This window comes from Prosopis cineraria, unplaced genomic scaffold, assembly GCF_029017545.1.
Source record: "Prosopis cineraria cultivar Desert tree isolate PC_DT_omini unplaced genomic scaffold, ASM2901754v1 PC14, whole genome shotgun sequence".
Taxonomy (NCBI): Eukaryota; Viridiplantae; Streptophyta; class Magnoliopsida; order Fabales; family Fabaceae; genus Prosopis; species Prosopis cineraria.
Genome location: NW_026555345.1, coordinates 3,767,615 through 3,791,450, shown reverse-complemented (window position 1 = coordinate 3,791,450; position 23,836 = coordinate 3,767,615). Strand labels below are relative to the sequence as shown.

The 23,836-nt window shown below is 32.5% G+C and overlaps 3 protein-coding genes across 8 annotated transcripts; 1 reads left to right on the top strand and 2 right to left on the bottom strand.

Moving 5' to 3' along the window:
* Window positions 1–947: 947 nt before the first annotated feature.
* LOC129292200 (pumilio homolog 12-like) lies at window positions 948–4,909 on the bottom strand. The gene is made up of 6 exons (XM_054929760.1): window positions 4,836–4,909; window positions 2,495–3,428; window positions 2,134–2,296; window positions 1,793–1,956; window positions 1,389–1,647; window positions 948–1,271 (listed from the first exon to the last, which is right to left on the bottom strand). The coding sequence occupies exons 2-6, from the start codon at window positions 3,418–3,420 to the stop codon at window positions 1,146–1,148; spliced, it is 1,638 nt and encodes a 545-aa protein (XP_054785735.1). The 5' UTR covers window positions 3,421–3,428; window positions 4,836–4,909; the 3' UTR covers window positions 948–1,145.
* Window positions 4,910–6,939: 2,030 nt separating this feature from the next.
* On the top strand, window positions 6,940–11,024 carry LOC129292802 (putative pentatricopeptide repeat-containing protein At3g08820). Of its 6 annotated transcripts, none has more exons than XM_054930451.1 (4): window positions 6,940–7,080; window positions 7,291–7,601; window positions 8,412–8,604; window positions 8,689–11,024. In XM_054930451.1, the coding sequence occupies exon 4, from the start codon at window positions 8,774–8,776 to the stop codon at window positions 10,721–10,723; it is 1,950 nt and encodes a 649-aa protein (XP_054786426.1). In that variant the 5' UTR covers window positions 6,940–7,080; window positions 7,291–7,601; window positions 8,412–8,604; window positions 8,689–8,773; the 3' UTR covers window positions 10,724–11,024. The 6 variants fall into 6 exon arrangements, with proteins under 6 accessions (XP_054786426.1, XP_054786425.1, XP_054786422.1 ...); XM_054930450.1 differs by having other exon boundaries at window positions 8,685–11,024; XM_054930447.1 differs by having other exon boundaries at window positions 8,412–11,024.
* Window positions 11,025–11,511: 487 nt separating this feature from the next.
* Window positions 11,512–15,845, bottom strand: LOC129292804 (uncharacterized). Its single transcript, XM_054930453.1, has 6 exons — window positions 15,495–15,845; window positions 14,484–14,689; window positions 13,906–14,197; window positions 13,516–13,623; window positions 12,612–12,856; window positions 11,512–12,181 (listed from the first exon to the last, which is right to left on the bottom strand). The coding sequence occupies exons 1-6, from the start codon at window positions 15,705–15,707 to the stop codon at window positions 12,091–12,093; spliced, it is 1,155 nt and encodes a 384-aa protein (XP_054786428.1). The 5' UTR covers window positions 15,708–15,845; the 3' UTR covers window positions 11,512–12,090.
* Between the last annotated feature and the right edge of the window lie 7,991 nt (window positions 15,846–23,836).

The following is a 23,836-nucleotide window of genomic DNA, read 5'->3' as shown; positions in this document are numbered from 1 at the left end:
GAAGCTTTGGATTGTCAACAAGTTTTATTGACTTTAAACCCAGCAGAATATTTTCCGAAGATGCTTTATTCTTAACCCTTTGGTTTTTGGTTATCAGAAACAATATCATATAAACCTTGAGGCGGTTTCCAATGTTCGCTACATTCCTAAACTGTCTCAGAAGGTGGTTTCCATTATTCCAATGTTGATTCTCTCTTGTGAAAGATTTTTGTTGCTAGATTAAAATTTGTATAATCACAATTTTTTTTTATACCAAGTGAAAAGAATAGGCTCCTTTTTAATATGGTTGCTTTATACACACGTTATATAATCACAATTACTTAATTGATAATGATGACGTCAACAAAGGAGTTATTATAGATGTTACACTTGATCCTGGCAAGTGAAAAACAATGAAGTTGCTCTACACACAATGGACATGCTCGCTAATAAATCATTTTACCGTTGGAGATGAATAGTCAAAATTGTCGTTTAAAAGTGAGTTGTTGCTGTTTTATAATTAGAATATTAGCTATGTCTTGATTTGCTAAGATAATTAAATAGGATAGTGATCATGAATCTTATTTAGTTTATGTATTATGAAAAGATATTGATACATAAAATTTGATATATTCTTTAGATTATTCTAAAAACTCTGCATTTAAGATTCCATATTTGCTAATTTTATTAAATTTGAAAATTGTATATTTTCAAAATAAAAAAAAACAAAGGTCCATAAGTTTAGAATTTCATCAAACTAAGCTTTTTTAAAAAAGAAATCAGAAAGAAGATTCTTTTTTACATGTTTAAACCTTAAAATAAACTTTTAGAAAGAAGAATATACGCCACAGAACATGAAATTAATGTTTAAAAAAAATGCGGCAATTGGAAGACATCAGATATGACATCAGATAGCTTTGAAAACATATAAATTTCAAATTAGAGTTCCAAAATTACTGGCAAGAAATTAAATTCTACAAACTATGAATAGAACTTAGTAAAACTAAACACATACCAAACACGTACAATCTATAACCTCCAAATTAAAACAACTACCAATAACAAATTAAAAGCCTAACAACACAACTAAATTGGCCCGTACATCAAAGATTTGCATCCGATGCACATTTTACAGTTACATTCCAAATCCCTTTTGTTGATCTTCTTCAAAATTTTGGATGAAATTTGCGTCTGCCATACATAAATTCTAAAACCCTTTTTCCATATTGGTCAGCACGCAAATCTCTAAAATGTTGCGAAATTTGGTTCACCAACTTATGGTAGAGATGTCCCTGCAAACCAGAACAGAAAACTTAGTATCCACACATTATATGCATGCAAAGATTACTATAAGAATATAATTTAAGGGATAAAAACCATTTAAGTAAAGAGATTTAGTCGAATCTAACCGCAGAGCATTCTAAAGATTTCTGAGCAACATAATTCCCATAAGAGTCTTGAAGAAGATGCAAAAATCTAGGGCTAGCCATGATCTCATGAACTATAACAGCAACATTCTTATCAGTTGAGAATTGCAACAGATGTTCCACCACATTACTAGCATACTTGTTCATAGACAAGTCAACATATTGGCCTTTGAGTCGATTTACTATATCTTCATTAAGTCTAGACATCTTCAACTTTATTACATATTGCACCACATAATTCCTGTGGATATATAGATAACAACATAGTTAGCTTGCAAATATTTATTTAATTATTTCATGTAAAGAGCCAACTTGTATTTTTAAAAGATATATATAAATGATTTTATAATAATAAAGTTGAATTGAAGAATTAAAGACACACTTACCCATGTTGATGTGGTGCTAGAAATGATACATGATTGCTAATTGCCCAAATCAACAAGAGAGAAGACTCAGGTGTAGCAAAAGATAGACATCTTTGAAGAACAGAGCAACCCTTTATGTCTGTGGCGATATGAGTGCATTCAAATGCCATTACATCTAATATATTCTGAGTACACATGACAAGGGTTATTTAGTTTATTAAAAAAAGTGGTTACTAAATCATAATCAATTTATCTTTACAAGAATCTAACTATAGGTACAGTATTTATTTTAGTTGTGTGTCTGTGTGTTGATAACTACTATATAATAAGAAAATTAAGGGATGAAGAGGTGTATTGATTACCTTTGAAAAAGAAGGGGGACAAGTTTCCATGAAATGCTGAAGGACATAACTACCATGTGGGGAAGTGGCCAATGGGACAACAATTTGCTCCAGAGCATTTGTAAAGTGATCTATATGCCTTTCTGTTGTAAAATGATCTATCATGTTTTGTATAACTCTACTTCTATAACCAAAAAAAAAAAATAGTCAAAAATATATTGAACAAAATCCAAAACAAAAATAAAAAATTATCAAATTGAGTCTTTTTTAAAAAAAATTATATATTTTACAATAAATAAGAATTTTAAATATTCTAATTTCATGTGACATAAATCATAAAATGAAACAGATGTATAGTTTGATAAATAAAAAAATAGCATACCCGATATAGTTTTTACAGACAGTTTCAAACTGGAGCAAATTGTTAGTGATCATGTCAAAAAAGGAAGTCAACTGATCCTCATTGAGTATGTCAAAAAACTTTAGAATCACACGACTCCCAAACTGATCCATCATTAGATCTTGCAAGTGATCAATGACCTCCCTTGAAATGAATTCAATATCTCCAGGGTTCTTCATATCCAACATTCTCACCAAAAATTCACTCCCATCTTCCTCTTTTGACATTGAAACCACCCTTGATTCCGTTGCAGCTTCTAGTGATGTTATGGTGTTATATCTCTGCTGTCTCATCAATAGTCTTCCTGCATCAGAAGAATTATAACCACGGCTTGGTCCAATCCCAGAATTCCCAGCTACGGTTTCCTTGTTTGTATTGTTCCCATGAGGTAGTTCTACATGACAACCAGGCCATGGTCCAATACCAAAGTTTCCAGCTAGGGTTTGATGGTTTGAAATTTTGTCACGAGGTGGCCCTTTATAGGCATGGTTTGATCCAATCCCAAAGTTGCCTACTTGGACTTGCTGGACATGGCTTGGTCCAATCCCAGAGTTTCCAAGTAGGATTTGATTATTTATAATATTATTATTTCCAGACAGTACTTCTTGATTAACAAGACTTTCATGAAGTAGTCCTTTCATTGCAGAATCAATTCTCAGGCTTTGCAATTGAACCTCCAGAGGATGCAAGGATCTGTGCTTGTTATTTTCATCAGATCCCATGTTAAGAGAATTTTGATTTTCTGCAAGCTGACTAGTCAACCGAGAATAATCTATTTTTGACTTAGGGTTTCTGGCGTGGGATTGATCATTCAGGTGCTGGTTTTCTTGATTTGGAAGAAGTTCGACGGTATTAGGCAAATGAGGAGAAAGAGACCCGTTCTGAAGAAATTGATTAGATTCTTCCATGGAACTAGCTGGTATAAGAAAAAATATTAAAAAAATAAAAAGGAAAAAGAAAATTTTATCAGAATAAAGGAAATATTAACTCCATATTTTTAAAAAAGATACTAAATAAATAAAAAAGAAACAAAACAAAACAAAAGAGCTCTATACATATATCCTGTGGAATTTTCTATATAAAAAGGTCAAAAAAATTCGGTTGAAACTTAAAACATTAGGGTTCTGTAGCCATTTTATCAGTAACTAGCATAGTTTGAGAGCATCAGATCGTTATTAAATAAAAAATCAGAATCATGGTGTCTGTTTTGTGAGCAATCTTTTTGTCCTCATAATTTTTAAAATTCTTGTTTGAGAGTTAAAAATTAATGACACAGAAAAAGAAGTGTTGAAATTTGTGTTATCAAGGAGGGTGTCATATGTGAATCAAATAATGGTTCCTAATCAAGTATATGTATGAATTATTAAATAGACAAATATAATAAAAAATTAACAATTGCGTAACACAAACTAAAAGTCATAATCTAAAAATAATAACTCTTGAAAACGAATGGTATAGGTTCTTGAGTTCATAAAATTTTCAAATACTCGACTTAGAGATCTAAGTTATTCGCAGGTACATTGAAACTCTTTTTTTCAATTGAAAAGATATCTCTAAACTGGTTTAAACAATGTTTTCATTCAGTGAAATATATTCTACAGATAATAAAACAAAAAGAAATTAAAGAGAGAAACAAAGAAAGAAGCCAAGAAAAAAATAGTTCTATTAGTAGTAACAGTAGTTTTTTTAAAAAAAGAAAGGTTTAAGAAGTGCCTCATAAATTCAGATGATGATGAATTAAGCTCAAAGACACCAGAATTAGGCTTAGAGTTAAAACCTCCAAGCTAATATTAAAAGAAGACGAAGAAGCTCTCAGATTAAATAAATTTGGATAAATAAGGGCAAATCTTAAGGGATCACATGCGAATCAAACAATGCTTCCTTCCTAATTAAGAAATCAAGTCAAACTGAGTAAATGTTTGAATTATCAAGTGGACAAATATCATCAAAAATTAACAAACAACGCAACACAAACTGAAAGTCATGAACTATGAATTATAAATATTGTAAATGAATGTTAGGTTCTTATTAGGTTTATAAAATTTTCAAATATTCAAATACTTAACTCAGAGATTTAAGTTATGCATAGGTACATTGAAGTTTTGTTTCCCCAGTTGAAACCATCTCTAAACTGGCCTAAACAATATTTTCATTCAATGAAACATATTCTAGGGAAAATCAAATTCAAAGAAAGAAAGAAACAAAGAAAGAGAGAAAGAAAAAGAAATCAAGAAAGAAAGAAGTAGTAAGAAAAAGAAATCAAGAAAGAAAGAAGTAGTAGATTTGCATGTGATAATAATAAGAAGAAGAAGAGAAGACGTACCTAATAAATTTGGTGACGATGAATTAAGCGTGCCTGGAAAGTTAGACTTTGGAGTCAAATTAAAGCCTTCTCTCAATCTGTCTCTTATATAAAGAAGAAGAAAAAGAAGAAGAAGAAGATCTCATATTAAATAAATTTGAATCAATAAAGGTGAATCTTCTTTTTTTATTTTTTTGGCATAAAGAGGTAGACTTGTTACCGCCTATCTATCCGTACAAGTCTTTCCAGACCAATCCCTGTTCGTAACACTATGAGATTCCCAGGAGGTTGAAGCAGTGAATAATAAAAGTGTATAGATCACATTAATATTTTAAATAAATTAATGATATTAATTTAATGAATGTTAAAAAAAAAACTAATTAGTTGGCTGTTTGACCATAACCGATGAATAGTTTGGTGCGATTTAAATTTTTTATTTCAATAAATTTTATTGTTTAAATATTGTTTTTTGTCATGGACAACTATATACTTCTAAAATTTTAACAGTTATCGACTGTTATTATTAATTCATTTATATCGCTTCGTTGAATTTAATATATCTATATATATAAAGATATATGCTTAAAATTGAAGATAATCATGATTTATCTTTTAAAATTTTTCGATAAACGTATTGATTTTAAAAATTATTCAAAATATTCACTGGCATTTTATTGTTTTAATTTTTTTAAAATTTCATTGCTTTTTTTTTATAATTTCGACATGCCATCTTTTTTTGACCAAAATATGTCATCCTTTATTTTTTAACAAAATTACATATAAGTTTCATGAAATAGATTTATTTATAAATAAATCTTGTGAAATTTAAAAATAACAACTAGGTCCTTTAGAATAGACTTATTAGACATATATACATTATATTAGTTAAATAATTTACAATTACTTTATCAATAATTTACAACTATAACTTTAAATTTAACTATTAAATATATAAAATTACAGTTGTAAAATATTAAAGTTATAGTTATAAATGACTGATGAAGTAGTTATAAATAATTAATGTTAAATTTTGTTAATAATGCATGATTATTTAATTATTAAATATGTAAAGTTACAATTATAAAACATTAAAATTATAATTATAAATTGATGATAAAATTATTGTAAATTAATTATTTGATTGATGTATGTTTAAGAAGGATCTTATTATCGTTACATTCTAATTTCAAATTACATTAAGGTCTCAAGGGATCCAGCTGTAATTTTTAAATTTTACAGGATTTATTTGCGAATAAGTTTGCTCCGTGAGATCCATGTATAATTTTGCCCTTATTTCATTTTGTTTTCACTTGTTTTATGAAAATAACGTAAAAACTTGGAAGCGATCACAATTTATACCGTATTTTTATTATTTTTAATATTTAAAATTTTTATACTCTTTATTTAAAATTTTTATACTCTTTAAAACAAAAATAAGTTTACAATTTAATCAAACTGAGGTTCTTTTATGATAAGATTTTTAAACCTTAATACAAAAAATACAAATCATCTCATAATTTCTCAATAACTTATACATTTTGAGAAAAAGTTAAATTAAAATGTAATAAAAACTAATGATTCAATCCTTATACTTTATCCTCACATTCCTATGCTTTTGGTGTTGAGCTCGGGACCTCTAAATTAAATCATCAAGGATTTAACATGAAGATTAAATTTGTTGGTGCATTTCTATGCTTTAAAAACTTACAAAAACAATCTCTATAATTTTCACCATTTGCAGTTGCAGGCATTCATGGCTGCCTCTGTCCGCACTTTGTTGCTCATTTGTCAGTATCCGAACTGAGCTCATTATTCTGGCGCTCATGGATTCTACGTCTGGACCTGTTGCTTTTCCAGGCTCCATTTGGCCCATATAGCTCTATCTGTGATCACAATTGGACTTTTCTCTTTCATCATTGGCCCAACTTGCAAATCCAATCCAGAGGTCTCGCTGGTTCCGCCTCCATAGTCCTTGCCTGTCCGTCTAAACGGCCTAGCAGCGATCATTGAGGTTGGAGGTTGTCCCTTCATGGTAGAGCCTCCGTATCTTCACCTTTTGATCTACGTACTCTTCTTGCATCGGTCGGTTCTGGGCGTTATTTTCCAGTAACGGAGAATCTGGGGAAAACTCTTTGATTCTAAAACACGAGAAGAGTGGCACTAGACTTTATTTTAATGCATTTGATGCGCTGCCTGGCTGGAAACGGAAAGCTTTTCCCTCAGTGGAAGTGCGAGTGCCAGCAGCTGCAAAGTGGAAGTTTAGAAGGTAAGAAGGGTTATTTACATTATCTTGTATGAAAATGCCTATTAATCGTTTGATGCATTTTCACATCGTGAGGAATATAATATAAATGAGAATTTTTTTTCAATGAAGTTGTATCAATTGCGTTAAAATAATACCAGGTTGATAATATATATCTTTGTTTACCAGAAAATAGTTCTTGCTGTTTGTCTCACGTACTTTAAAAATTTGCAGCAAACCTTCCCAGCAAGTAATACTAGATTATGACTATACTTTCACAGCGCCTTATCATGAAAGTGGAACTATTGAGATTGATGAAGATAAGGCATGTGCTCGCTCCTTTTTCTTCGGGCACCTAGCGCTGCTGTTAGAAGAAGTACCGAGAATAGTTGACATTTGTGTTGATGATTTCAAACCTGTTGAGTTATAATGATAGGATGCAAGTGCTACTGAAGAACAATGCAATCTCAAATGGGAAGAATGCGAGGAGAAAATTGATGTAGTTGCATTGGCATCCAAAGAACCTGTACTAGTTTAATGATGAGGTGAGTACTGATTAATTTAAATGACAACTGTGCAGTGTTCACAAACCTGTTCTATGCACAAATTAATCTGTGGACACGGTAATTTCTTTTTTGAAGTGTTTAGGAAATTGATTAAGGGAGCAGGAAGAGATTAGTAAAAATATTTTTATTATTAATTATTTTTAAATTAGATTAAAATAAATATAAGAAATAGTATTGTAACTATGATTAGAAATTAATATTGTAATTTACTTATAGTTCATATAATTTATGTTTCCATTTTAAAGTTATAAGGGCACTCGTGGATTTAAGAAGAAAATATTCTAACTTTCTAGGAAGAATGAATTTGGTTATTGAAGTCTGACATTCATGCCATTCCAGAATCTGTAATTGTAAATGAATTCATTCTTACATTTCTCATCTTCCTTGCCGGCATTTTGAAAGTTGAAACTGCTGGCATTATTTATTTTTACTACAGCCAGGGTCTAGCCTTAATGCCCATGTTTAAAGATCATTTTGAAAGTTGAAACTGCTGGCGTTATATATTATTATTCTTTAGGTGTATAAGATGATGGGTGCTTGTGCTATAGCAATTTCTGGTTGAATGTACTTTATATCAATGGTTTTAATAACACTTGTCAATTTTAATTAATTGGAAAGGTTAAGATTCTTGATTATGCGGCAAGTATTGAAGTTTGTTTGTTTACTTTTTTGGGAAATGAGAAATTAAAACGGATTGATTTCAGATTCTGATTGAATAAGGTGCATATACATGTAATTTGATGTTGAATTTCTCTCTAAAGTGCGCTAACCTCTGATTAATTGGTACAGAAAGGACACCCTATTGATTCTGCTGCCTATAGTGATCCTAGCATAATCAACCTGAAGCTTGCCGTGATCATGCATATGTTGAATTCCATGGCTTCTAATGTCATTGGAGCAGTCCAAATATTGCAAATGAAACAGAGTAAGCTGAGGAAATCGAAGAGAAGGCGAGGAAGAAGCTAGAACTTCTCTCTAGAAGGTTAGAGGTTGGAACTTCTTACTCTTCAGTCAACAATGCAACTAAAGACTAATCGGCATTGTCATTTTATTGCTGTATAGATAGGAAGTTTCATTTTCACAAAACATGTGGCACGTCAAAGAGTTCGATCCCGCTTCGTTCATTTGCAATACGTTAATGAAGATCCTTGATGTCAAAGTCTGCGCTCCTGAATTTCCCAAACATGCTTTCACAGTTCCAACGTGATCTAGTCCAAAAATTTCGATTTCATTTCTCTGCTGTTCGGCTTCTTCACTCCCACTCTTCCAATCTAGAATCCCCAAGCTTTGCAAACATCTTTGCCCTCCTGCAGGGCCCCATTTCACGATTTCATCTTCTTCAAGTTCATGCTCGCATTTATCAACTAGGAGCCCATCAAAACGATTGGATCGCCACGCGTCTTATTGGTTGTTATGCATCTCGTGTATCTCTCCAGATTTTCCATCAACTGCAGAATCCTAACATCTTCCCTTTCAATGCCACTATTAGAGTCCTTGCTGATGAGGGTCAATTTTCGCACACATTCTCAGTGTTCAAGAATCTGAAACAACGATCTCTTTCACCTAATGATTTAACCTTTTCATTCCTCCTCAAGGCATGTATTTCGTCCAAAGATGGCCGTGTTGTTGAACAAGTTCATTCTCAAATTCAGAAGATGGGTTTCCTTAATAATTCATTCGTTGGCAATGGGTTGGTCTCAGTCTACGCCAAAGGGCTTTATGATTTGAGATCTGCACTGAAAGTGTTTGATGAAATTCCTGACAGAACCGTGGTTAGCTGTTGGACTTCGTTGATCAAAGGTTATGCCCAGTCGGGTAAGAGTGAAGAAGTTTTGAATCTTTTCCAGGTGATGATTCAGCAAAATATACATCCAGAAAATGATACTATGGTCAGTGTTTTATCAGCATGTTCTAACCTCGAGATACCAAGTATTCAGAAATGGGTTGCTATTCTTTTGGAACTTGTTGATAACGCTGACCCTGAAGAAATTTTCAGTGACTCCATTAATACAATTCTCATATATTTGCATGGTAAGTGGGGAATGATTGAGACAAGCAGAGAAAGATTTGACCAGACTTCTTCTATAGGTAAAAGAAGTGTGCTTCCTTGGAATGCTATGATGAATGCGTATGTTCAGAACGGTTTGCCTTTGGAGGGTTTAACTCTTTTCCGCATGATGGTGGAAGATCAAATAACTGAACCCAACCATGTCACCATGGTTAGCGTGCTTTCAGCCTGTGCTCAGATTGGTGATTTGGATCTTGGTGTGTGGGTTCATGAGTACATGATGTCTAAAGGACGAAAGGGTATCATTGGAACAAACCGAATTCTTGCTACAGCATTACTTGATATGTATTCTAAATGTGGGAGTTTAGATAGGGCGAAGGAAGTTTTTGAGCATGCAGAATCCAAAGACGTTGTCTTGTTCAATGCTATGATCATGGGGCTTGCAGTGAATAGTGAAGGAGAGAATGCATTGAGGCTCTTCCACAAAATGCCTGAATTTGGCATAAAACCTAATGCTGGAACATTTCTGGGGGTCTTGTGTGCATGCAGCCACTCTGGATTGTTGGAGAGAGGACGTCAAATATTCAGGGACATGAAGATGACATTTAAGATTTCCCCTAACTCAGAACATTATGCTTCTTATATTGATCTCCTTGCAAGAGGGAACATGCTAGAAGAAGCTTTGGAAGTTGTGACGTCCATGCCTTTCAAGCCTAACAATTTTGTTTGGGGTGCACTGCTTGGAGGTTGCTTGCTCCATTCCAGAGCTGAATTGGCCCAAGAGGTTTCTATGAAGCTTGTTGAAGCTGACCCAAGTAATTCTGCTGGCTATGTAATGCTGGCTAATGCATTTGCCTCTAATCACCATTGGGGTGATGTATCCGCACTAAGGATGGAAATGAGAGAGAAAGAGATAAAGAAGCAACCAGGATATAGTTGGATTAGCTTGGATGGAGTTGTTCATGAGTTTCTTGTTGGTTGTTTGTCACATCCTCAAATTGAGGGCATATATAATACACTGGCTATCTTGGTGAAGCATCTGAAAGTACCAAACCTGTCTGTCAGTAGAAATGCTTTGATTAGTGATTACTAGTAGATGGCATCTGAGAAATGTTTTCTCTGACTTTTCTTTCTCCTTTTTTGGGGTTATAGATGCAGCACAAAATCTTGAAAATAGATAGTTTTAAGAAAAGGAGGAGTGGGTTTAAAATTGAACATTGGTATCACACTCTCCTCGGTCTTTAAGATTGAGGCTATCATCATCTGAGATGTTCATCTTTGCCAAAGCTCGCAGATTATCAGGTGAGTAGCTATTGTTTTAATGGTTTTCCTTTGCGGACAGACAATCTCACAAGTATGAATCTAGTAGCTGGCCAAAATTTTTCCAATTGACATGGATGGATCATGCGTTACATAATCCCGAGTTATTTACTAAACATGTTGCTATTTTAGGAAGTCTCGGAAAATCAATTGAATCTGCAAGGGGCCGTCTGTGGCGTGGACATATAAGTTAAAATTTTCTTGCGAGACAATGGTTGAAGCATTTGTTTTAATAAAGACCAGAGAGTCAGCTTACTCATCTAAAACTATTAACCCAGCTCAATTTTTGACTAGGGCTGATTGATTTTTAAGAACTCGAGTTCATGAAGCACGCCCTGCTCTACCAGAAGTCAGTTTTTCCAATTTTCTAATTCGACATTCTTGCAGCTACGGTGTTAAGAACGCATCGCCATAAATATTCTGTTGTTTTGACATCCCACACGAGGAATTCAACCCGAACTAATCTCTTCACAAAACTAGATCTTGAACTGGTTTGTCGCGTGTCGCACAATTCCCAGTAACGGTACAACTTTATCTAGGCTTCATCAATACAAGTAGAAATAACACGAACAGTAGCTCTAATTCTTCAGGTTAAGTATATTCCAACCAACATTAAGTGTACAGAACAAGAAGGACCAAATGGAAAGTCGAAAATAATCAACTGGCGTATCTTTACAGATGTAACTATTAAAATAATTCCAGAAAGTTTTTAGCACAACTAAAATTAAAAGTATTCAAACAACTAGAAATTTATTCATAATTTTTATCAACTCTTTATTACTGGATCAAGATAACAAATGACAGCATTTTAAGGCATCACATCTACACCTTGCACCTCGGTCTGCCACAGTCTCAGCAATTCCAAAATCCATGATGTATTCACCTGGCGACAATAATTCCACTTCGTTCTTCCAAAGGTCCAGCAACAAGAGGAGATGCATGGAGTGGCAATTTAGCAGAAAATTAGAAGACAGGATTGCTCTGGCTCCAAGCAGGAATAACATGGCACTTGCGTCCGTGCTCTAATCTCTTGATGTTCAAAAGATGGATCGCAGAAAACCTCAACATTGCTATATACAATACATAAGGCACCGCCAAAACGAGATCAGGATTCAAGCAATTTACTCACTTCCCGGTGAATCATTCTAAGCTGTCACCGCTCAGGGATAGCAGTTCCATCAACTCCATCCTGTACTCGAGACCTCTAAGATAGTGTCCCAACAGCATGCACCTTCAAGGAGGAGGAGAAACCAAAAGTCAGTTTTGTTAAGAATATTAGCATCAGCAGGCACAGCACTGGATGCCAGATAACCAATCATCTCAAGCTACATCGCAAGTTATTATTCTGACATTATAGTGAGCTTTTAGAATATGGCATCCCCCTTACCCCCCCCCCCCAACCCAAAAAAAAAAACACTTCCATTGCTATTTAACCCTTTATCTTCACCCCACCCACTCCCCACTCTCAAAAAATATGCAAAAAAGTTTAGTTTCTGATATGGTTGGGACATGTGTCAAGTGTCCTGAGGTAGAGATAAAAACAAATAGAGTAACAATTCTTCCAGAGCCAACACCGCTTCTCTTGTACTTGTCCTGGTATGGTAAATAAAAATATAGATATCCTGATAAAATAAGGTACAAAGGTAAAATATGTAACTGACCAAAAGAGCAGACGGGCCAGATAATCCCGAGTTAATGAAATAACAGGCTGAAATTGTAGTGAGGCATTCTCAATAAATTCTGTAGAATCCCCAATCCCACCATTTACTGTTCCAGAAGTTGTATTCTCAGACACTGTTGAAGCTTTTGAATGCATCTTCGGTGAAAGAGTAGCAAGAAGACCATGGACAACAGAATGGATGGTGTTCTTAAGTTCAGAGGATGTAGATTCTGATAGCTCAGCTACCTACTTAGGAACAAATAGTATGAGTCACACTCACCGAAAAAAGAAAAAGAAAGAAATGAAGTGAAAACCTACTCACAAAAAGAAAAGAAAAAAACGAGGGAAAACCTAGTTGAACAGGTGAGCACAAGTTTATAATGCTATACTTCATAAGAAACATGGTAGAGAGGACAACAAAAAATATTGAATTTGGTTACATATACATCCTAGGGTTTTTCACCATAGAGAAGGAACGGAAGATAACTTTAAGAGGAGAATAACGTGGAAAATCATGTGAACTTAAATTATTGAAGTTAAAAAAGAAATTATCAGGGGAAAAAGCATAAAAACTAGACACCTAAAGGGTAAGCAAGAGATGTGTCAGACCAGAGAGCAAGGGAATTACTTTTACCAGATAGCAGATTATCCTTTTTTATGCTCATTCGTAATCAATATGCCAACACAAGAACATGACAGCTAAGCACGATTCTCAGTACTCAATATCCAAATCTTTCAGAGGAATAAATGAACATGACACGCTAGGATGACAAGCCAGGGCCAGGAAAATCACATAACGATAAACTATAGGAAGACACCGTAACAAATAAATGTAATGCAACATAAACAAGAAAAACTAAGGCCTGAGATAAATGCCAATTATAATTTTTCAGAAGAAGACAAACCTGTTCAGGTTGAAGAGATCTCAAGTAATCCAGTAAATCATTTTTTTCTTCCCCAACAAACTGTTGCATCTGAAGAGCAGCACTCTTCCTCTTCACTTCATTAAGTTCCTATGAAAAAATTCCAATAAAACAGAACAAGAAGACAATTAAAAAACCATACTGGATGGCCTATTTGCATAACAGGGAACAGAATTGCAGATTGATCATAGTAAAGTAGACAAACTCGAACATGTCCAAAATTAACAGATGAGATCTCACATCATGATATTTGACCATCAAGCATCTAACAAGTCCAATATAAAGCATATTACATTGACCACATAATTCCCTTCCCCAAGAAATCTCACACTAAACTCTTTGCTCCTACATCCTTGATTTCTGGTGGCATACCTTTTTTATGGAAGACAAACGAGATTGCAAATTATAAATATACTGTTGAACTTCAGTGGACATTTCACCAAGGTTTTGAAAATTAACATCCCCAATTGTCTCTTCATCCAACTTGTCAACTTCAGGAGACAAATCATTCCTTCTGCATAAGTCAATTACATCTAATCTGTCAAAATTTAATCCTTGTGCATCAAGCTCAGTACTTTCTGCCTTCAGGTTTTCTAGATCACTTTCATGCATATCGAGGTTCTTCTCGAGGCAAAATCTGTATTCAGCATTCCGCAATGTATACCTGTATTAAGAAGGAAATTTTTCCATAACGCTTCAAAACATTAGGATTCATTGATAACACATTAGCAATTGCAAAGGTATATGCATGTGAAAAAACAAAAATAATAAAAAAATAAAGGTTGGTCCTAGTTATATTACTCTGATCTATATAAGGATTGTGCGCTGATATGGGAAAATAAGCAGTTGAGCAGAGAAATTGAATACAGGATTCAAGAAACTATAATTTAGATAAAAAGCAAACATCATTCCCACATAATTCAGAAATTGGACCCAGACATTGAACTTACCCAGTAATTATCGAAGAAATTAATAATTTGGAGAGGGGTTCCCACAAGGCTTCAATAACAACTTGAAATTGATCAGACGGAAGCAAACCCAACATACTAGATATGGTCCTTTTCATGGCATCTACTGTAGTTGGAGATACATCTTTCTGGATATGGCTTATATCCAGAGGTTCTATGTCTTGTATCAACTCCAAGAGAACTGATTTCTGAAATAATAACACTCTAGCGTCAAAGTCACCATCTTGTTGGCAACTATCACGGAACAAACATATGCAATGACGTGTTTTTCATCATAGAATATTCATCTGTAAGATGCACACATTGAATGAAATAAGAAGAAAACAATCATCTATCTCAAATGTGAAACACGACCGATACAACATCTAGCCAACAATTATCAATGCCATGCAAGGAATATTTCAAAAAAGATTGCTCTGCGGTCAGAGTAACACAATAGGATGGACCCATCGATAATCATACTTTCTTCCAAAACATGGTCTTTTAGTATATGATAGAGCTCATGCCAGCATACCATAAGTGACAAAATTATCATCTATACCATGTTATCAGCTCTAACGTAGCATACCATTCCATTCAAATCTTGCTAAATGGATCACTTAACTAACAACACCTAACTTGTAAGAGCAAAACTTAAAAATGCTATTGTAACTAAGCATAATATGATAATGTTCTTTTAGGTTAAAAGAAAACTTGATTAAGTCATCCATTTGGATAGATCTGAATTGAATGATATACCATGCCAGCTCCAAGTGACTTCCCACCATAATAAGAATCAGCATACAAAAAAAAAAGTATATTACTCAATATCCAAAATTTCCAATTCATTTCATGCTCATGAGAAGGGAAAAGGATCCAATCAAGGGTACCAAAAAGAATTCAAAATTAGGAATTGCAACATGGAGCTCCAGGAGAGAAAACTGAGAAAGAAACGAGTTGAAGAAGTCAATTTAAATTATAGATCATACGAACAATTCAGTAGAAAGAACTGACCTTAAGAGAATTGGGCCTCAGCCTTTTGGAGCTGGAATCGTCGAAAGATTTGGGTGAAGAAGCAACAACCAGAAAAGGGGTCCGAAATTTTCTAGGGTTCAAGTTAGAGCGCAAAGGAGTACAGACGAGCAGAGAGGTGGGAAAGCCGGCATGTGAGGGGATATGAGGAAGACGAGGAAGAGAAGGCAAGAGGAAGGAGGCAAGGGTTGCCATGAAACACCACCAGCACCACCACCACCACCACCAAGGCACCAACCTTGGTCTCGCTCCCTCTATCTTCCTGCGACAAAGCTCATCGCGCTTCACGAAGGCAAAAGATCAACAAGCAAAAACGACAAACAGGCAAATGACTGGATGATGTCGTTTGAGCAATGTATTTAATAAATCAAATTGATTTTACGCTTTCAATCATTTCCGCTGACCCAACTTGGTCCTCACACTTTGAAGGTTCTTTCTGGTAAAGAAAAAAAAAAAACAATCTATGCTTGTTCAAATACCTTGATAATCCTATATTATAATTTGTAGGGGATTGAAAAAATATCACTTAAATATTAACAAAGTAAATCAAGATTAAAAAATAATAAATTTAATTGACAAAACATTTAAAACATACATCAAATGCAATATCAAAAGTGATTGTTGTTGAGATAAGCATGAAAAGCACTTGATATTTTTTTTTTATTTTGTATCTTTTTACCTCTTTGTTTTTAAAAAATAATAGAGTTTAAAATGGTCAACACTTTTATTTTTAAATTCATAGAGGCTAATTTTTTTAGGTTACAAATTTGTTTTCACCCTTTTATACTAAGCAACCTAACCTTAATTATTTTTGAGTTGAAACGAGAAGGCTTAATTGAGTTGGCTAATTTTACTGATTTTATTTATAGATCACCGATCAAAAAGGTTCATATTAAACATGAGATTTGATCTCATAAACTTTTAAGTTATATGTCAAATGTCAAATCATCGGACCAACAAACATTAAAGTTGAGTCACATAAACTTTACGGACGAGGGCGATAACATTGGCAAGTCAAATAGATGAATCCAGAAACACAATTCAGATTTGTCCGCAGCCAGTGGAGTTGGGCCTGTCCTACCATCACCTGGGCTCGCCCAAGGACAACCATAAAACTTTTATAAAAATGGCTGGCCCATAAAAAGCCTTATCAAAATGCCACGTAATTAATTATTTGTTTAAAAAAAATAGCAACAAACCTAACGAAAATAATTTTAAAAAAGCAGTGACCAAAATAAATTTTTTTAAATTCGCATGCATCAAGATAAGAATTTGTATTATTCATAAGCTATAAATATTCCAGATCAACACTCAATCACTCATTCTCAGACTTCATATAAAGTGCATGGGAAAAAAAATATATACATAGTTGAAATTAAAAAATCAAGTCTAAGTCCTGATACAGAAACATAAAAACCCTAAAAATCTTGTTTCCTCCAAATATCCACACAGGACACAGCCACACATATATACTGTACAAAGGTCCAAAACTGGGTGGTGAAGCATGTTTAGCAGAGGTGGTGGTCACGTTGGTTTTGGTACAGACCCTACAAATTGAAGCGTGTGCATGCACTGTGTCTTGTAGCTATTCTTGTAACATTCACACACACACAGAACATATATATATATATATATATATATATAGTAGCATTGAGCCTTATCACCTTGTGCAGGCACACCAGATGCGTTCATTGAACATGAAAACTTGACCGACAATGGCCAACTTTAATGCTATTAAAAGCAGACAAATGTTTCCAACCAGAATGAGTGGTTTTTGCTTTTGTCTCTGTTGTACGTAAGAACAAGGAAGCAATGAGGATAATATTAATTATGCTATGCTTGCTCGTGTTGCTGTGCGTCCTGGGCAAGAAAAATTAAAGTGAAGACATCAGTTCAGTCGCCCTAACTGATGCTTCTGCGAATATTGCTTCAGTGGTTAAATTCGTGGCTCATATTTTGTCTTTCCATAATATATAATAAAGCCAGACGAACCATTTGTCACAGAAAAGATTGGATAAGAAAAGCTGCAGATTTGTCACATGGCTTGTTTTCAGAGACTTATCTCAAATATGCTTTTTTCTTTATCTATATAGGATAATAGCCATTACCGGCGACCTTTCTACTTCTGCCTTATAAAAGTAGTGAAATGATATATCTGCGCCAACAAAGATTATTGGGAATTAGGATTGAGTTTTATCATGTCAAGGGATCTTTTCTTTTTTCTTTTCACTGACAAGAATATTAGATAATTACCACTATAAAGGATAAACCCTAGGTAGCTACACTGCACGGTCATTATCAAGTAGTTCACAGTAACATCACTGCGTCAAGCTAAGGACAAAAGGGCACGTAATTGGGATAGTATGATACAACCTCTGAAGACAGAGACAAAAAAAAAAAATTTAATCATGAACATGATAACCCACAAACATTAATAAGGCGATGATCTGGTCGGCTTAATCAGGATAAAACCCTGGGAAGCCCACGAGGAGATTGGGTTAGGAAGCAAGAACATGTTAGGGTTGGACCAGGGAGGGTGCACTTTTAGGACCACGGAGAAGAAAGACAGGGTTCACCTTTGGTCCATAATTACATTATTTATATATTTATAGTTCTGAAGGGTTTGGACCGCAGGTCTCTCTTCACATTAAAAGAGCTTTAAAAGCTTAGCCTTGGTCATCAATGGCTGGCAATACTGCTAATACTGTGTTCATATGTATGTGTGTGAGCATGTATAACGCTGGAACAGCTGCAAGCTGCGTCTCGGCTATAATTTCAGTGGGCTTTAATAATTTAAAGGAGAAGGGACGTTTCAATTTTCATCAACCTTTGTCGGGTTCGTTTATAATATTTGAACCATTAAAAATCAATTCTATATTGCAATTGTAATTTACAATGTATTGGCGAGGTCAACTTATATCAGTGCGAGAACGCGCGCGCGCGCGCACACGATCAAGAAATTTCTAGAGGATTATATATATTGGTTAGATTAAGCCCAGTCTTTTCAAAAGGTGACTGAATTTGATGATGATTCATTTTATCCCTAAGACACAGAATTTGATATCTATATCTACGCTAATTAAGCATTCACACTAACACACACAATGTGTGTCGCGCTCGTCATAAATATTCGACCCAATCTTTAAAATAATACAATAATTGTCCTTTGGTATATCAAACAATAATTTTATAAAAAAGATTCACCGCCATGCAAAAGCACTCAACCATTATGGAAATTCCTGTTCTTTTTTCAGACTGCTCCAGATGTAAAGATAAGAACAGTGATGCTGTCGAGGAAGTAATTATCAAGATGAAAGGAGCGCTTAGCTTCTTCTTCTTCTTCTTCTTTTTTCCCGTTTCTCAAAATATCTCCATGCCAATTGTAAAATATAAATCTTCATATATAATTATTTTTTTAAAAAAATGGGAATCAGAAAAATGAGAGTCGGGGGATGTGGATGAATGTAATCCAATAAGAAGAATTTGTGGAAACCATGAATTTCGCACCCACAATTAATCATAACCCGATTTAACTAGCTATACGGTCGGAGACGACATAATCCTTAATTCATTATATATATTGTCTGGCGGTTTCTCCAGAACAATCTTCATTAATTAACATAATATCTCCAGAAAGAGAGTCTTCTTCACACATCTCTATCCTTCCTTCTTGTCTGATACAACCCGAACTTGTCTCATGGTGACCAAATTTTCTTAAAATCTGTTCATAATTTTTCTAAAATTTTATGATAGGTAAACCTTAAATTCTGACAACAACATTCTATCACGATATTAAAAGCTAAATATAAGTTTAACCCTTCATTTGAATGTGAGGAAAAATCGGGAGAAAGGAAAATAGTAAGACAATTTACTTTTTTAAAAAAAAAAATTCTCATCGTTTTTTCACCTTTTTTTTTCCTCACTTTTTTTCCCATTGAGACCAAACATTAAAGTCTTTTAATGTGATTTTCGAACAATTTTTTCTCCGTTGATGTATGTTTTTTTCCATTTAAGTTAATTATGAACTTTTATTTGTGTGGTCTAAAGCAAATCAATTCTTTCAAGCAAAAAGGTGAGGACATTTCTAGAGGCACCTAATTTATTTGAGAAGTTTAAGATTACCCACTTGACAAAAAAAAATATCTTTGGTTTCTGGCGGCCAATATCTAGGTAGGGGTTAATTAACCTAACATAAACAAATGTTTAAATTTAAAGCCACTATTTAGCTCCGGGTGAAAAGTGAAATGTCTTGTGAAACATGTTTTTGCAAGAGAGGTCCACTTTCCAAATTACTTTTTCTAAGTGGGTCAATGTTGTTCGAGAGAGAAAGCACATAAGACCCAAAATAGTATTAACGATGAAGTTAATAAAAGGAAACTTAGTAGTACCTTCCTGATCATATGTGTGTGTGTGTTTATTGATTAATTATGGATTTTAGTTTCAACTACGTAAATGATAGTGTCTTGAATAACAACAACAACAACAATGGCTTTCTTTTCTTACTATATTTTAGTAACATTAACCTGGCACTTGTAGGTATTCATTTTGTCGTCGATTTTTGTCGACTGGATTCCAAGTTTTAAACCTAAATGGGGAGCATGAAAATGAAGTTAATATAAAAAATTGTAAATACCAAGAATTCAAAAGCTAATCGTGTTATTGACGACGCTGGCAAAATTGACTAAGGTAAAAGTCACTAAAGGAGGACCTATTTGAAAACGCACTTCAATTAAAAAAAAAAAAAATCTAAGGACGCGTTCTGAATGGTGAATTTTTAGGCATACCTGAAAGATACGAGTTAACCTAATTACGAATATATGAAAAAAAATATTTTTATTTTTGATATATATATGAAATTTGTTAATAACACTGAAAGTTAAAATAAGCTAATGTAATGAAATTTGCTATTTATTTTTTAAAAAATATCTTTTATTGAAAAAGTTTGATGCCTTTTTAGGCTCTTTTTTTTTATTATATTGTTTATTGTTTCCTACATTTAATACGGATCTAAGAGAGTTAGGTGAAATAATTCAATTTAAAAAAAAATGAGAAAGTGCTGTTCTTTTTTTTTTTTTTTTTGGCCCCGTAGAAAGTGCTATTCAACTATTTTGGAAGAGCAAGGGTCCACCTTGTAACATCACTTTTTAAGGCGAATCAACATTGTGAGAAAGGTAAAGCATATAAGTCTCATCAAAATATTAAAAGATGAGGTTTTGCAAAAGGATAAACAAAATAATAAGGATAAAGCAAGGAATATTATATATTTATGATTAATTAATTAACCCATTATCTGTGCAGAATGCTCTATTTTCTGCTTTTTAATTACCAGGTTAATTACCACATGCAACACAGAGTTGTTATACCTTCATAATGTCCTCAACTTGGGTTGATTAAGTTCCAAGTTTTCAACTTCATGGGGGGCATGAAAATGAATTTTACTTTAAAATATTGGAATTAATTAAGATATAATCCAACAAGTTTTTAAGCTTTGAATTGTGCACATAAATTCAAAAAATATATTGATATTTGATACCCATGTATCGTCTCTTTTTGTTAATTATCATTTCTGTTTTAAATTTTAGCCCATACATTAAAAGAAATTATTAGTATGTTAGACTTCTTTTTAAATTTTCTAATATGCCCTTAATTTATTTTAGTATAATTGATATTATCTTTGGTTTTCTAAATTAATGAAGACAAGAGAGAATAATTGAAAAAAAAAACTGTAATTAATGTTGTTTTGAAATTCCGAAATGACAATTAAAAAAAACTTAAAGTTACAGTTAAAAAGAAACAGGTAGACTAATATGATCTAATCAACATCATTTTAAACAAAAATACTTCGTGCTTGGTTTATAAAAATAAGTGATTATATATATGAAACATGTGCAACTTTTTTGGCATAAAGCATTTACTTCGTAAGATTCATATGTTTAGGAATTGGTTAGAATAACGGAGAAAGGTTTTTTAAATGTAAAAAAAGGGAAATTAAAGTAAGTTCCTATTATCATGTAAATTAAACAGTAAAGATCACTTATATGTTACTCTTGGCTGTTGAAAATGTAAAAATATATTTTGAATTATGAAAAATTATTTTTTGATTATATTTTGTTATGCATATTAAACGATGGATTCATCAATATTATATTGATAGAAAAGAGAGAGCATAAAATCCTTATTATGGAGTGTTTGTTTAGTGAAATGAAAAAAGTGAGCGATGGCCAATTTAGGAACTGAGGTGCAGTTTCTTTTATATATATATATATATACACACTCTCTTCATTTAAAAATATAAAGTATTTTTTAAAAAATTAAATGTTAAAAAATGTAAATCATTTTTAATATTTTGAGGTGTAATCATTATTTTTTTTCAAAAGTATACTATTAATGGTAACTTTATATTTATTATAGAGTGTTTAATAAGGATAAATATAAAAAGATAAAATTAATTAAAAAGTAAGTAACTACTTTATTAGTGGTGAAATTTAATTAAAAATGTCTTAAATTTTTAAACGAATGAAGTATATATTAGTAATTTATCATAGATCACACTATTTTAATTATGTGAATTAAATTATGTTGTTTCATATTTTATAAATGCATTAGTTCATCATAGGGCAGACAGGGATACTACTTTGTTTCAAATATGTAAATTATATTGTCTACGTAAGTGATTTAATTTCTTCGGCTTGTAGCAATATTTCCATAACATAAAGTTGCACACATTATTACCTTCTCAGCTTATTTTATTGAATTCCAAGTTTCAACCCTAGTGGGGGGCATCAAAATTAGTTTGAGTGAAATATGGGAATAATCAAGTCCGAGATAATTGTTTCATTGACTATCAAGATAAATTGAAGTTACTGGAGATAAATTACCCCAATTTAGATTTATTTATTTATATAGACCGTAAATAAAAAGGTAAGAATAATTATATCTAAAGACCACTCAAAAAAATTATTTATAAATAACAACTAATAACAAGTCCTATTTGAGAAAAAATAAATTACATTTACATTTTAACAACAATTTATTTCATATTAATTTTTGTACTGTAAAAAAATTTCCTTAAGCGATCCTTAAACATGATCCTCTCATAAAAGAAAGTAACATTAACATAAAATTAAAAATAAATGATATAATATATAGTCCTTTTAGTGTCAAATAACCCATATTACTGGTAAGCCACGTTGCCTTCAACTCATTTGGATTGAGTAGGGTAGAACGACAAAGACAACAAAGTTAATATTACTAGCTAAGTCAGAAGGAATATCTATTGTTTTTTAAATTAAACTAAAAACTTCTTTTTTGGCCAAAAAAATATAAATTTGTTGATAATAAATAACCACTATATAGTACCATGAAAAGTCAGGAATAAGGATCAAGCTTGGAGGGCCACCCATTTAAATTCATTTTTATAAGGGTTCAAGCTTAAAAAAAATGACATTTTTAAGAAAATCGGGCGTTCAAGCACGGCCCTGATAGGCCATGAAAAAATTGGCTCAGGCTCGGGCAACTCTTTTAAGCCCATTTTTATTTTTTTCTTAAAAAATAAAATATTTTTAGTTTTTAAATTAAATTTAAACTTTAGAATATATATTTATACTTTACAATTAGATTTTTTATTATTTATTTTTAATTTTTAAACATTATAATTTATATTTTAAAAAATATATGAAATATTATAATTAAAAAATTTTAAAAATAAAAAATAATAATAAGGGCTTATGGATCTGATCCTGAACTCTTTATATAAGAGTCAGGTTTTAAAAAAATGAGATATTTTAAAAAAATTGAGCTTAAGGCCTGAGCTCTTAAGGGCCAGGCTCATATGAGTCGAGCTCATTCATTTTCTAACTCTAACATGAGTGTATACAAATATCTAGTATGTTAAAACTATGAAATATAGTAAATATAAATGTTTTGATATTTTAAAAGTGTATATGCATATATATATATATATATATATATTATTTTTATTTTCCTTAAAAAGTAAACACTTGAAAGGACCAAACATGACACCACCTCATGTCTTTATTATATGGCTCTTCTATGTGATCCTTGGCATATAAAATCTCACACAATGTTTTCAGAACTGTAATGGACATTAAATTGAAAATGTCAACGATTCTCAGTTCGTATAGTTCAGTCGGGTTAGATCAATGGTCTAATTGATGATATAATAATTAAATTAAAAAAATTATATATGTATATAATAATTTAAATATAAAAAATAAATATGAAATTTCTATTTAACTTAAAAATAAAACTAAATATTTTAAATTTATCATAACTTAACAAGCTACATAATATAACATAATATC